This window comes from Amphibalanus amphitrite, unplaced genomic scaffold (genome assembly GCF_019059575.1).
Source record: "Amphibalanus amphitrite isolate SeventyFive unplaced genomic scaffold, NRLGWU_Aamphi_draft 001470F_arrow, whole genome shotgun sequence".
Taxonomy (NCBI): domain Eukaryota; kingdom Metazoa; phylum Arthropoda; class Thecostraca; order Balanomorpha; family Balanidae; genus Amphibalanus; species Amphibalanus amphitrite.
This window is the reverse complement of record NW_024882963.1, coordinates 65,388-78,890: the sequence shown is the minus strand read 5'-3', so window position 1 is coordinate 78,890 and position 13,503 is coordinate 65,388. Positions and strand designations below refer to the sequence as shown.

At 50.2% G+C, this 13,503-nt stretch overlaps 1 protein-coding gene across 1 annotated transcript; it reads right to left on the bottom strand.

Annotated features, from left to right (window-relative positions):
• Nucleotides 1-654: 654 nt before the first annotated feature.
• Nucleotides 655-11,503, bottom strand: LOC122373272. The gene is made up of 8 exons (XM_043351178.1): nt 10,975-11,503; nt 9,190-9,413; nt 8,761-8,892; nt 4,203-4,883; nt 2,605-4,092; nt 2,034-2,349; nt 1,386-1,796; nt 655-1,060 (listed from the first exon to the last, which is right to left on the bottom strand). The coding sequence occupies exons 2-8, from the start codon at nt 9,367-9,369 to the stop codon at nt 882-884; spliced, it is 3,387 nt and encodes a 1,128-aa protein (XP_043207113.1). The 5' UTR covers nt 9,370-9,413; nt 10,975-11,503; the 3' UTR covers nt 655-881.
• Between the last annotated feature and the right edge of the window lie 2,000 nt (nt 11,504-13,503).

The window sequence follows — 13,503 nt, the reverse complement described above, 5'->3', positions numbered from 1 at the left end:
TATTAGAGATCACCGGTTGATCAGAGACCTTTAAATTGGGAACCCTCGGCCGGCGACAGTTTATGACTATGGTTACATCCCTGTCCTGTGGTGCCCAGCGTTCGGTCCTGCCTAGACTGCCCATCGTAGTCTGGTCGGCGAACGGGATGCGAAAGCGCCCGACTACTTATCGCTGTACCTAACCGTTAAATTACACATTAATTTTAGAAAAAAAAATCCCTGAAACTCCCTATCGAAGACGAATGGGACATCCAATGATTGATCCCATCAATTAATATTATAAACGCGGTGACTGTTTTAAATTTTGGTAATATTTGAACTCGAGCTGTAAGGAAAAGCTACTAAAAATAGTGTTTCAGCACAATGCCAGTAAGATCTTTAGCGTGTGATTTCAAACTTTTACGACTAGACATTGTAATTCGATGTACGTTTTTTCGGCTAGGTACTAGTCGTTTATTGTTTTCGTTTCCGAAAACAATAAACGGCTATAACAATAAACGAAACGAAACAATAAACGAAACGAAAACAATAAACGACTAACCGAAAAAACGTTAGTAGCCGAAAAAACGTACCTACGTCGAAGATCTTTAGCGCACCCTAGAAGCGACCAACCTTTCCGCAGAGCTTACATCCATGATCCACACCACAAACCACTGAGCGAGTCGATGTTGCATGTTATTCACATAGTCACATGATTGACGACACAGACTGCCGTTCCGTTCACCTAAGTGACTCATTCACGGAGACAATGCACCATAACAGCCATGCACAAGTCAGTTCGACAAGTTCCCAACAAATATATCGGTGACTAACCGAAGACACCGCATATCATATCGCTCTATCACAGCCCTCCCGCATAGACACAGAGCATCACAGACCGACTACGCCTTCAGGCCCTCTCTGCCGGCTTCTCGGGGGTGCCCAGCTCCCGGAACGTGCTGAAACTGGACGCTCCGTTCCAGGTCCTCCAGCACGGAGACGATCCAACCGTGGTAGTCAGAGACCTTGGTGTAGACGGCGGGGATGTCCTGGCCACAGCCGATGCCCCAGGACACAAGACCTGGGGGAGGTGCGACGAAGAGTTACTTAGTGTTGTGAAGCATAAGACACCGATGACCGTTTACTGGTTCCTGCAAATTGAACGGTACGTTTCAGTATAGGTATCTGTAAAAAAGTCCGTTTAGAAGATCTTACAAGTGCAGCAGCCAGCTAACAAAAACACCAGCGGCTTATCACCCACCAGGACCAGTTTATCATCCGCCCGAAGCGTAAAGCGGCCCGCTAGCACCCACCTGCAGCGTAGAACGTCCCGCAAACACCCATCTGCAGCGTAGCGTGGTCCGCTAACACCCACCTGCAGCGTAGAGTGATCCGCTAGCACCCACCTGCAGCGTAGAGCGGCCCGTCGGGCCCGTCCTCCTTCAGAGGACAGACGAGTGCGCCGCCGCCGTCCCCGAAGCACGCATCGCTGCCGCTGCGGCCGGCGGCGCAGAGCACACCGCGCCTCGGCAGCTGGTAGAAGGGTCCCAGGTGCGTGGTGCGCAGGTGGTGCTGGCACGCTCCGGGCGTCACCACTGCGACTGGTGCCTCGCGCAGCACCCAGCTGTAGGAGCTCGGATCGTGGATGTCGCCGGAGACGTGTCGCGCCTGACCCCAGCCCGGTACCCAGCAGTGCTGGTGGTCGAACTGGGCGTGCGGCGGCGGCAGGCAGGCCGGCTGCACGTGCGGCAGGCCCTCCACCGGCGGGTCCAGCAGCAGAAGCGCCATGTCGTTCTGCAGGTTACCCGCGTAAAACTCTGCCGAAAGAAGCACAGTTTTTTGACATGCCATGTCGAAATGATGAAAATAATCGATTACAACGAAGCGTTCCGACTCCCGAGAGCCTCGACATGGGTAACGTTGATATATATTACCTATCCTGCCTTGCTCGACACACAGCCACCGAACATTCATATTTAGCGATAGATTGCCTCTATTTCAACGCTCCCGCAACCAGCCTCGGTAGCGCGCACAACCAAACATCCCCAACCCACCTGGATGGACCACGGCGCGCACCACCTCCACATCGTAGGCCGGGTAGAGCTCCCGTTCCGAGGCCAGGTCCCAGTCGCCCACACGGACCACCAGCGGGGTACCGGCCGGTAGGGGCGTCACGCAGTGGGCCACAGTCAGCACGAGTCTCGGCGCCACCAGCACGCCGGCGCAGAGGTAGGTCAGGTCCACCGTCAGTACGGCCACGTGCCACGGATACTCGCCGTAGCCGGTGACACCGTCCTCGCCCCGCTGAGTGGTCACTCGAGCGTGAAGACCGACCTCCGCGCCGCGACCGCACTGCGCGGACAGGGCTGGCTGGAAAACGAAGCATAGGGGATGGTCATCAGCAACAAGTAAAGCCGTGAAGAACTTAGCCAAGGTGCTTATCACGCATATCCCTCTCAGTTCGTCCTTCAGCCTCTCACCCTTCAGAAGATGGATCATCGAGCAAACGAGGTCCGAAAGTCTTCCCACACACAAAAGGACGGTTATCACTTTACTCTTTCAAATCTCAAACCGTGAGCGTTTACTGCATCCCTCAGCCAGCGGTCAGGCAAACCTCCGACTGACCTGTTGGTGGTGTGGAGGCTGATGTTGCCCCGGCCTCTGATGCACAGTTTGCTGGTGCGGCGGCCTCTCGTGGACATTGAAGTGCTGCGTCTTGTCTGGGTGGACCTGATCCACGTGCGGTCCAGTTCCCGGACCGTGCCCGCCGGGCTGGAAGTGCTCCGGCTGGAAATGTCCCGGTTGGAAGTTACCAGGCTGGAAATGATCAGGCTGGAAGCCTGGCTGGAAGCCAGGCTGGAAGTTCCCGGGTTGGAAATGATCCGGTTGGAAGCGTCCCGGTTGGAAGTGATCAGGCTGGAAGGGCTCCGGCTGGTGGAAGGGAGGTCGTGCACCGTGTCGGGGAGGCTGGGTCGGACGGTGCAGCGGCAGTGGCGGCCGTGGAGCCCCGAAGAACCGACCCCGGGGAGTCTCCTGCCCCTGCTGGCTGCCATGTCGTGAGGAGACTGACCCGCCCGGTAGACTGTCTAGGATCCTACTGAGCAGGCTTCCTGGCTTGTTCTCAGTTTCTTCCTCAGCGTCCAAGGAATTCACGGAACGACTGTCGGCGTCACCAGCGGCGGAGCGACCAACAGGTCCAACCGGGACATCCGGGCCCATCCCGCGCCACATCTCGGCCCGCAGCGGCCGAATGTCCACATCCTCCAACTGAGGAACCGTCCTCGGCGTCACCGCGATCTTCTGTGGAACCGCAGTCTCCTCGTGCGCCTCAGGCACCGCTCCTGCGGGCGCTACTCCTGCAGACACAGCTTCTTCATGCTCTTGTTCAACGTTCGAATGTGCTGGAGGCGAAGGCAGTGGTGGTGACTGGGTTGGAGCAGGAATGGGCGCTGGCGACGGTAGCGGGGGCAGAATAGGGAGCTCACGCCTCACATCAGGCCTACTAGACGGCCTGGGCGGCGGCGGGGTGAGACCTCCCAGCTTCACAGTCCCAAGTGATCCCGCTGGCTTCAGCCTTCCTCCGAGGGTGTTCCTGAAGGGCGTTCCCTCGCTGTCACCACCCTGCCCATCAGCAGCCGCTGCCGCTCGTTGCACCTCTCTCAGCCTCTCGGCAGCGATCTGAGAGGGGTAGATGACGCGTCCCTGTGACGGTGGCGGCGGTTGGATCTCTCGCTTCGGACGCTCTTTCAGGAGAACGCCCTCCAAGTAGTGACCGTGACTTCCTAAACCATCCGAACTCCCGCGATTCGTTGTTGGGGCAGCGGTCGTTGCATGCTGAGAAGGGGGAGGAGAAAACGCCGAGAAAAGCTCCGCCAAGTGGTCCAAGGGTAGCTGAACCACGTCCGAATCGGGCACGGTATCCTCAGCAACACGAGAACTGGGATCAGAAGCAGATGCAGAGCCAGGTGGAGACCCCGCAGCTGGACCGGCACCATTTGCTGCGTCTGCAGCTGGAGCCGGGGCAGGGGCTCCCGTCTCCTGATCCGCCAGGAAGCTGGGCCGTCGGCAGCATACAAACATCTCAGAGTCTTCGGTCAGACCACAGAGGTACTCCTGAAAAAAAGAAGAAGAAACAGTCGTAAACGTCGTTGTCAAATATTGCTGACAAAAGTTGTCACATTAACGAAATATAAATGATAAACGTTCCAGCCCACTCCATTCACCTTTTCCTGGGACGACTCGGCGTCGAAGAGGACTTGCCATGCGTCGCAGAGATTCCACGGGACGCACATGGATCTGCTGGGACAGATGTGTGGCACGGGCAGATCGTCATCTGGCTCACTGCGAGAACCCAGCTCATCGGATCTCCTCAGATGTGCACCTCCAACGGACAGGTCCCCGTGGCCAGTCGGGGTCGCTTTGGCCTTCTCAACATCACCGACCGCTGGCGATTCTTCATCGATTTGGCTCATATCAGCCATGCCAGAGCCCTGCATATGTGGATAGCGGTCCATTACCCTGTTGGACCTTCCTCCGGTCGAGACGGCCCTGCCTTCGCGACCCTCCGCGGCGAGCTGATACTGCAGCTCGAGCAGCTCACGCTCGGTCTCCCGAAGACGCAGAAGCTCTTCGTACAGCTCACCTTGCGCAAGGAGATCTTCGTTCGATGTTCCGTCGTTACGAGTTGGACTTGGAAAGCTGTCAGGTTCGACGACATAGCCGTCGTTTATGTCTTCACCCTCAGACGCATCGTGGTCCTGTTTTGAGTCATCGGCGGGAATGTCCTTTTCGAAGTCATCGTCGTCGTCAATGTGAAGTTCGTTTTGGTTCTCCAGCTCCTCCAGGTCATCGATGGTAAAGGTTGGCCAGGGCGCTACCACCAGACCGCCTTCGATATTGCTGCCCTGCAAACACACAGAAAAAGGTCGGTTTACGTGAAGGACGTCATCGACAAATGAATTAGGATGCGTCACACGGCTGCGATGTTTTAGTTTACCTTGGACCATTATCCTCTGCTATTTAGTTCCTACCTGCACTTGATATTTATCAAGCGTGCGATATTAATTAAATGCACTACGATGCTTACCAATGCGCGATAATCAACCAAGCAATCAATCAAACATGTCAAAGGTCTGAGCAGTAGCGGCGGAACACCATCAAGCAAGGGGGGGGGGGCACTGCCGACTTTTGGTCCCATTCTTTCCATGCAACGCCCATAGGGCTAATGTTAAAATGCCAAAATCAAAGGGGGGCACGGTGCCCCGGTGCCCTCCCCGTTCCGCCGCCTATGGGTCTGAGAACAAAAATGAAAACGTGTGGTCAGCTCGAGTCATTTTGCCTCATCTCCGTACGCATATTTCATGGGTTAATTCGAGATTTTGGCCGCAGAACGCTTTGACATGGCTTGTTACCACGTTAATTAATTTATTTGATCGACTTTTACTGTCAAGCGTACAAATCCGTCGACTTGTGTTCGGTCAATACGGTCATCACTATTTTGGGCCTTGACGATCACCAATGTCAGGAATATGTGATTATAACGTTAAAAAGGCATTTAAATAACAGTAGGTACTTACCATTCGTTTAAAAACGCATTGCTTAAAACTATGTAATTGCTTATAAAGACGTATGACTAATTGAACTAATATAGGTATTGAACTAATATTGAACTAATATAGGTGACGAGAAAAAGTTGTCATTTTAAGGTGTATGGTAAAGTCAACAGAATGAAACAAAATTATATTTTAAACCGCGAGCAGGTAGAACAAATCTTTTAAACGTCGAGCCGATAGGAGAGACATTAAAAAAATATACTTACGAGCGGTTTAATAATTTTATCCCGTACCGCCGATATGTTTTGGGCTGTAAAACTTAACCCGGCGGCCGCTGGGCCTCAGCGCCACCCGCCGGCCGCTGGGGGGGGGGGGGGGGCATATATGTAGTTGCCCCCCTTTACTTCTGCGACGATATCGTCGCAACGCGAAGAGATAGAGAAGCGAAACTTTGCACACACCTTCCTGAATACCTAGCCAAGGTTGTGTCCAAATTCGGTGTCGATCTCATTTGAAATGACGTCACAGTGACGTCATAAGTCAAATTATAGATTTGCGACTCGCAGTTTCCTAATGATATATCAGATACGTGGGACCGAATAGAAAGGGCCGATTACACTATGCAACAGGCATTTTGTTCCTGAGTAACGACCGATTTTTTTGGACTCATTGGGTCCCATTATAACCGAAATGGGCATTTGTTTTGATCTGAAAATGCTTTTCCGGTTTTCAGAGACGATTTTCGATTTTTGGCCCCGAAATTCGGTTTTTGGCCCACTGTGTCCGGTGTAATTGAGTAATCGACTCGCGGTAACTTTCATCGCCCTTCCTATGCCATAAGCTTTCGAATGATATCCGTTTTTGCATATTTGCGTGTAAAAATACCGTCATAAATCTATGTTAAAGTAAGAAAATATTGAAATTTTGTAAAAATTTGATTTTTTTTCGAATTCATTTCAAAATAGAGAGAAAAAAAAAACTAAAGGCCCTATCCAAATTCTGAGCCCAGTTCCTTGAAGAGCATTCAATTTCCGTTCGGAAGGTACTATTTTAGTGCATTTTATCGGTTTACTGTGGCGTCCAGATTGAGTCACTTGAAAAACGGGCCCCCAGCCATTTCCATGACAATATGTGTTCAGTGCATGAAGAATCATTCTAACAAATGGAGGTACAGATCAAGATTCTGAGCGACAGGACTGCTCAAAAGTAAGTTCCTGCGTGTGACCCGAGGTCACAAGGGGTCAACAACATGACCTCAGTTGACCCCTCGTTGATCCTATGGCGTTAGCATACGTTATCAGGTTAATGCTATATGATATGACTTAGGATATGTGTTTAGGTTAACTCAATCTGGACGCCACAGGAATCCGATAAAATGCACTAAAAAGGTACCTTCCGAACGGAAATTGAATGCTCTTCAAGGAACTGGGCCCAGAATTTGGATAGGGCCTTTAGTTTTTCCTCTATTTTGAAATGAAATCGAAAAAAATGTCAAATTTTTACAAAATTTCAACATTTTCTTACTTTAACATAGATTTATGACGTTATTTTTGCACGCAAATATGCAAAACCAGATATCATTCGAAAGCTTGTGGCATAGGAAAGGCGATGAAAGTTACCGCGAGTCGATTACTCAATTACATCGGACACGGTGGGCCAAAAACCGAATTTCGGGGCCAAAAATCGAAAATCGTCTCTGAAAACCGGAAAAGCATTTTTAGATCAAAACTAATGCCCATTTCGGTTATAATAGGACCCAATGAATAATATCTGTTAATACCTACCTATCGAAAATAAAGGATCAAGCAAGTTTATTAGAATTACACACGCACCGATAAACGTTTATTTTACCGAAAACGCCTCATTTTTCATTCACCGAATTCATTCAGCCAGATATAACAGCTTATGCCTTAATTAAATCAAACACCTTTTCAAATTTACTACCACGCGGAAACATCTAACATGAAGTAACTATGTAATTGCTTATAAAGACGTATGATTAATTGAACTAATATAGGTATATAGTGACGAGAAAAAGTTGTCATTTTAACCCTCGCATGTGTAGGGGGGGGGGGTCGGATGGACCCCCCCCCATGGTTTTTCGCAAATAACTCGCGTAAAAAGCGGCCGATCGCGACGAAACTTTCAGTACCCTCGCATTGATCAATTTGACACCTACCCTGAAAATTTCATGACCCTGACCCAAATGACCTTTGACCTGTGACCTCTTTTCCGAGACCATGTTTGGCCGGAATCGCGATTTCGCGTATGTCAGCTCGCACTAGCCGCGTGTTTGCAAGCTTTTCGTGGTTTCAAACGTTCAAACATGTGATTTGATGTTACTCCCGTGTGTGTCAAGGTCACCTGAAGGTCAGGTCAGGTCATTGACCTTTGGTGACCTCGGATGACCTCGGGTCACTTTTTCGAGTTTTACATGTTTCTAGGCTAGTTTTTGGAGCTGAATTCGAATTTAGCAACCATTTGAACATTTACGAAGTAGTTTTGGTGACTTCGTAACATGTTACGAAGCTGTCAGAGGCGGTTGACACGTACTACGAATACCCGTCATGACGCCTACTGGTTGACCTGACCTGACCTGACCCGACCTGGTCTAAATGCTTCAAGACATCATCTGTGATCAAAACTAACACGATATTCGTGATCAGCACCCCGAAAAACCCCTTAGCAGCCACACTTTACGACTTTCTAACAGGTCCCGATTTTCCCGACTTTGGGTCATTGACCTGACCTGGAAGGTCACCCAATGACCTAGGACCTTAAAATTGGGTATCATCGGCTTCCTCTCGTCACGGGCAACACGCTCGTTTTTTCCGCGAAGCTCTAGCTCGACCAGGGGCCAAACGGCAAGGGGGGGGTCCAACCGACCCCCCCCCCCCTACACATTAGAAGCTGGCAAACGCCGCACACATGCGAGGGTTAAGGTGTAGGTAAAGTCAACAGAATGAAACAAAATTATATTTTAAACCGCGAGCAGGTACACATGCGCATCTTTTACCGGGATTTTAAATAAAACGTCTTAATACGTACCTGATGGCTGATACGAACACCATTCCTTATAAGTTTAAATACCTATTCCAATTATGGCTAAGGGCTAAGGCTCGAATAGGTAATTGTTATTTACTTGCCAAACAATAACACCATATAAAAACCACCAAAACTGTCGTCTGACGACTGATATTGAACATTTCACCGGCCCTCCTATGCGTACCTTTCTCTGGAAGTACCATCGGAAGGGCGTCGGTTTGAAGTGGTGCGGCAGCAGCTCCTGTGTGTCGCAGCAGACGTAGTTGACCGTGGTGTCTGTGACACCGCACACGTACTCGCCCGGTGCCGACCCCTCCTGGGACGGTGGGGGCGCGTTAGAATGCTCTTATAAATGGATGGACCAGGGATATACCGTCCCGTCCCGTTCTGTCCAATTCTGTCGGTCGTCCGATGGAAAGGGACATCGGAACAGACTTATCTACAGACAGACATCGCCCCACAGATTTGAGCCTGACTTACCAGCATCTACTAGTAGCAAAATGAACTCATTTTTAGGCGCGACCAGTGGAACAAGGAGAGATTGGTCGAGGAATACGGTCTACGGAACAACGAGCGACCATAAATTATGGAAACAGACGTGACTTCTACCCACCATCGGATTTTTAGCGTCGAAAATGACGTAGTCGGGGTCGCATAGTCCAGTGGGCAGACACCAGCTGTTCACGGGGCAGGCCACGGGCAGCTGCTGTGTCTCCTCTTCATGCTCTGTACCGAGACAGGAACCGATAGCAGCCACCACCAGTAGCGCCGCCAGACGCCGCAGTGGTGCCATCTCTCGGCGGTCACAGGTAACAGTAGCGGAACAGCGACACAACCCTGAGGCAGGCCAGGGAGACACGACATGAGTCATACCCTACCGTGATTAATAATGTTTCGTAACATTGTATACAATTTGGACGGATAGGCAAATGTCTACTCCGAATCAAAGCACAAAATGATTTATAACGACCCATTGCTAAACGGCCCCAATCGTTTAGGCATTCAGCATTTTTGGCCACAGTCTTTTTACGGGGATCTCATATAGTCAATGGTCAGATTGTCTGAAAAACAGCAAACGAGCTGAAGCCGAAACGTTACTTATGACGATGCAGGTAGTTTGCTAAGTCAACGGGTGTAATTAACACGAGCACCGACGGGGGTATGCGCCAACTTCGTACCGACGGGGGGATGACCGCCCCCCCCCCCCCGAGATCTCGAGAACGAAGCACGATAGCGACAAGCGGTAAACGGCATCGGATACGCACGGACAAGGTCTACAATTTTTACACAGGTCATTTTCAGGTCAGGTCAAAGATGACGTCACAGGGGTCGAAAAAGTCAAAATGGCGGCGCTAGATAGGAAGAGAGTTTTTCTCGAATAACTTTTTCGAATTAGTCAAGATAGGAACAAACTAAGGGAATCATCGTGATCCTCTCGTCAATCCGCATCGAATGATATATATGTTGACCTCGAAAGGTCAAGGTCAAAGGTTGACCTCAGGTCACGTGACCTCGAGGTCATCATGTATATCTTTAGATGCGTCTTGACGAGCTGAACACCATGAGACCATCCGCGCGGCTGTATCTTGTTCCTGTACCGAGTTATTGGCAAAAAAAAAAACTTTGGTGACCTTTGATGACGTCACATGACCTTACAGCTGCCCAACAGCAAAACAGACCTCAAGGTAGTGAAGGTTGATCGTATATGAAGTCATATATGGACGTATGGTATATGGGGCCATTCCGACCCGTTTTAGTGGTAAAAACAGGGAGTTGATTTTTCCCCCATTGACTTATAATGGGGAGGTCGCGAAATTGACCTGACCTTAGGTCACCGACATCAAAATTCCGAGATATCAATATACAAATTGTAGCTACTAATGACCTAATAACATCCTGCGACTTTCAAAGGCCTCCGCCCATCTACTGTAGCTCTGGCACGGTGACAAAGTTGCAAAAAAGTGACGAGGTTGGGTCATTCAAAGTGACCTGGTGACCTGACCTTAAAAGTTAGGAGGTTCAAACTTGCACACCATGTGTAAAATTGATGAGAGAATAGTCGTACCAAATTTCGCGGCGTTACGCGCCGCATTTTTCCCGCTATCCGCGAAAACCAAAGGGGGGGGGGCGGATATCCGCCCCCCGTGTCGGTGCGCGCGTCTCGAAGTCCTACTTTTTACTTCTAAACGTGATAAAAGCATAAAATTATTATCTTTTGGAAGCTTTCTTGATTAATGATTATTAAACCAAACCAAATAGCCTTTTTGGTTTTCTTGCCAAACTTTTACTTACGGTACAAAAAATCAATTAGACATAAAATCACTGGAGGCGGATGAGAGACCGCAGCTCAACTGAAGCTCAGGCGCGGTGACTCAGCCGAAGCTCTCTTTACTCTTACCCTTTGCACTTTAGCACTAGGTTGAGGTCGCCTCTCGCCTTCCGGGGCGAGGTCGTCCACCGCAGCTCCCCGTGCACCGTCTACCGCTCGTGACCCGCGCACCAGACTGGCCCGCGCCGTGACCCTTGGCCTCGCCGGCGGAACAGCCTACCGCCCAGGGGCCAACTCTGGAGCCCCGCCCACTCGAGTGGGTTGCCACACCTCAATGCCACCGGAGTGCGGCTCGGTCGCCGTTTTTTTCTTTTATCAGGGTGCAGCCACCTTGCCTGGCGTTTCTGGACTTCTCAAATCGGTGAAATCCACATAGGTGTGCTCAGGGCTCAAAAAAGGTGTTTGGTGGTCGCCGACCACAAGTTGTACTCATGTTGTGGTCGCAGCACCGGCTGCCCACTGCCCATGGCTCTTTGGTTGTCGGACAGGCAATGGAATGTTTTTTTTTAAGTAATTAACTTCTAAGTGCTGCTATTCCCAGCCCCGTAGCCCGTATCAAGCGGGCTACGGGGCTGTGTATGTACAATGTACACGAATCTGTAATTACAACATGGATTAAAAGCAGCGGTTTGATCGCTAACGCTGCGTTCGGACAGCCCGGTTTCCACGTGGAGTTTCTACGCCGATGAGCTCCTCACGGAAACGATCACCTTTCGGCCGTTTGGCCATAGCGTTTCGCGCTGACCAAACGCGTTTGCGTGAGGAATTCCTCGGCGTAGAAGTTTCACGCAGTGACCGGGCTGTCCGAACGCAGCCTAAATACACCATATAACAAACGAAAGAGTGAAATTTTGCGCCCGAATCCCTACCCCTCCCCTGGCTGGCCCGACGGACGTCACCCCTCCCCTCGGCGTCCCTTCCCCACGGCGGCAGTCAGCTGGCGGCCGGCCGGACGGCCGGCGCGGGGTGAGACTAAATGCTTACTTCGAAATCTAAGCTGTGTTGCGGGATTGGCGGTTATGTGCGGTGCGGCGTGTATGCCGCGGGTGCGTATTATTTAGGCCAGGGTTCATAATGTCCAGGGCACAATGTGTCCAGTGCTCGAATTGGCCAGTGCCTTGAATTGGCCAGTGTTCACATTGTCCAGGGATTACATGGTCCAAAAGTGGCCAACTGGCTGCAGATAGGGTAAATTCAAAGAGGCCAGGGTTCATAATGTCCAGGGCACGATGTGTCCAGTGTTCAAAATGGCCAGGGTTCATAATGTCCAGGGCACGATGTGTCCAGTGTTCAAAATGGCCAGTGCCTTGAATGGGCCAGAGTTCATAGTGTCCAGGGATTACATAGTCAACCCAACCCAACCAAACCTAACCTAACCTAACCTAACCTGACCTAACCTAACCTAACCTAACCTAACCTAACCTAACCTAAGGTAATGATGTTTGCCTACCAGGGATAAGGAAATAGTTTCTCGCATGAATAGATTGCAAGCAATAGTAAATCAAATATTTTTAGGTTAAGTGGTTATGCATCAGGCTTCAGGCCTTCGGCCTGAAGCCAGATACATAACCACTTAACCTAAAAATATTTGATTTACTATTGCCTGTAATCTCTCCTAAGGCATTGCCTTCGGCACTGCACTGCTTTGCATTGAGCTGATTCCGTGTTTTTTTTTTACACAATGACGTCACTTTCAGTGACTATGTAATCCCTGGACATTATGAACTCTGGCCCATTCAAGGCACTGGCCATTTTGAACACTGGACACATCGTGCCCTGGAAATTATGAACCCTGGCCATTTCGAATACTGGACACATCGTGCCCTGGACATTATGAACCCTGGCCATTTTGAACACTGGACACATCGTGCCCTGGACATTATGAACCCTGGCCTCTTTGAATATACCCTATCTGCAGCCAGTTGGCCACATTTGGACCATGCAATTCCTGGACATTATGAACTCTGGCCCATTCAAGGCACTGGCCATTTTGACACTGGGCATAGCGTACCCTGGACATTATGAACCCTGGCCAGAATGAATGCTCCCCGTATGCCGCATGATAAGTAAGCGGCGACCACTAAATTAAAGACTGAAACGCTCTGACCTGTTTTCAATGAATAACACTGCATACCAAAAATGCCAATCGCTCTCGTCATAAGATATTTAGATTTAAATAACTAAGTTATCTGCATCATTATTTTGAACCAAATTAATGCTTTCAACTTAGTACTCACTCATTCCTTCCTTCGTTGGCTCCAAACAGTCTTTCGATTGTCTGGAAATCGTATGCCAAATCCCGCACCTCAGTATACGACTGGTGCATATAAAGGCCGATGTAAGAATTTCAATAGGCTCTCACATGCGATTTCCTGGCTACCCAAAAAGTTTCAGTCACGCTATCAAAACATGGTACCTATGTCAGCCCTGTCACCAGCTTGTAGTGCCCCTGACCGCCACCGACTCCCTTCCCTCCTTAAAAGCCTAGTTTCCCTCCATCATCTCTACTAGATTTAGGTGATGCTCCGACAAATTCACAAACAAGACCGAACTTGTTCGGAGTTCGGACTGTGAGTTAACCCTCGCCCTATAGGGGGG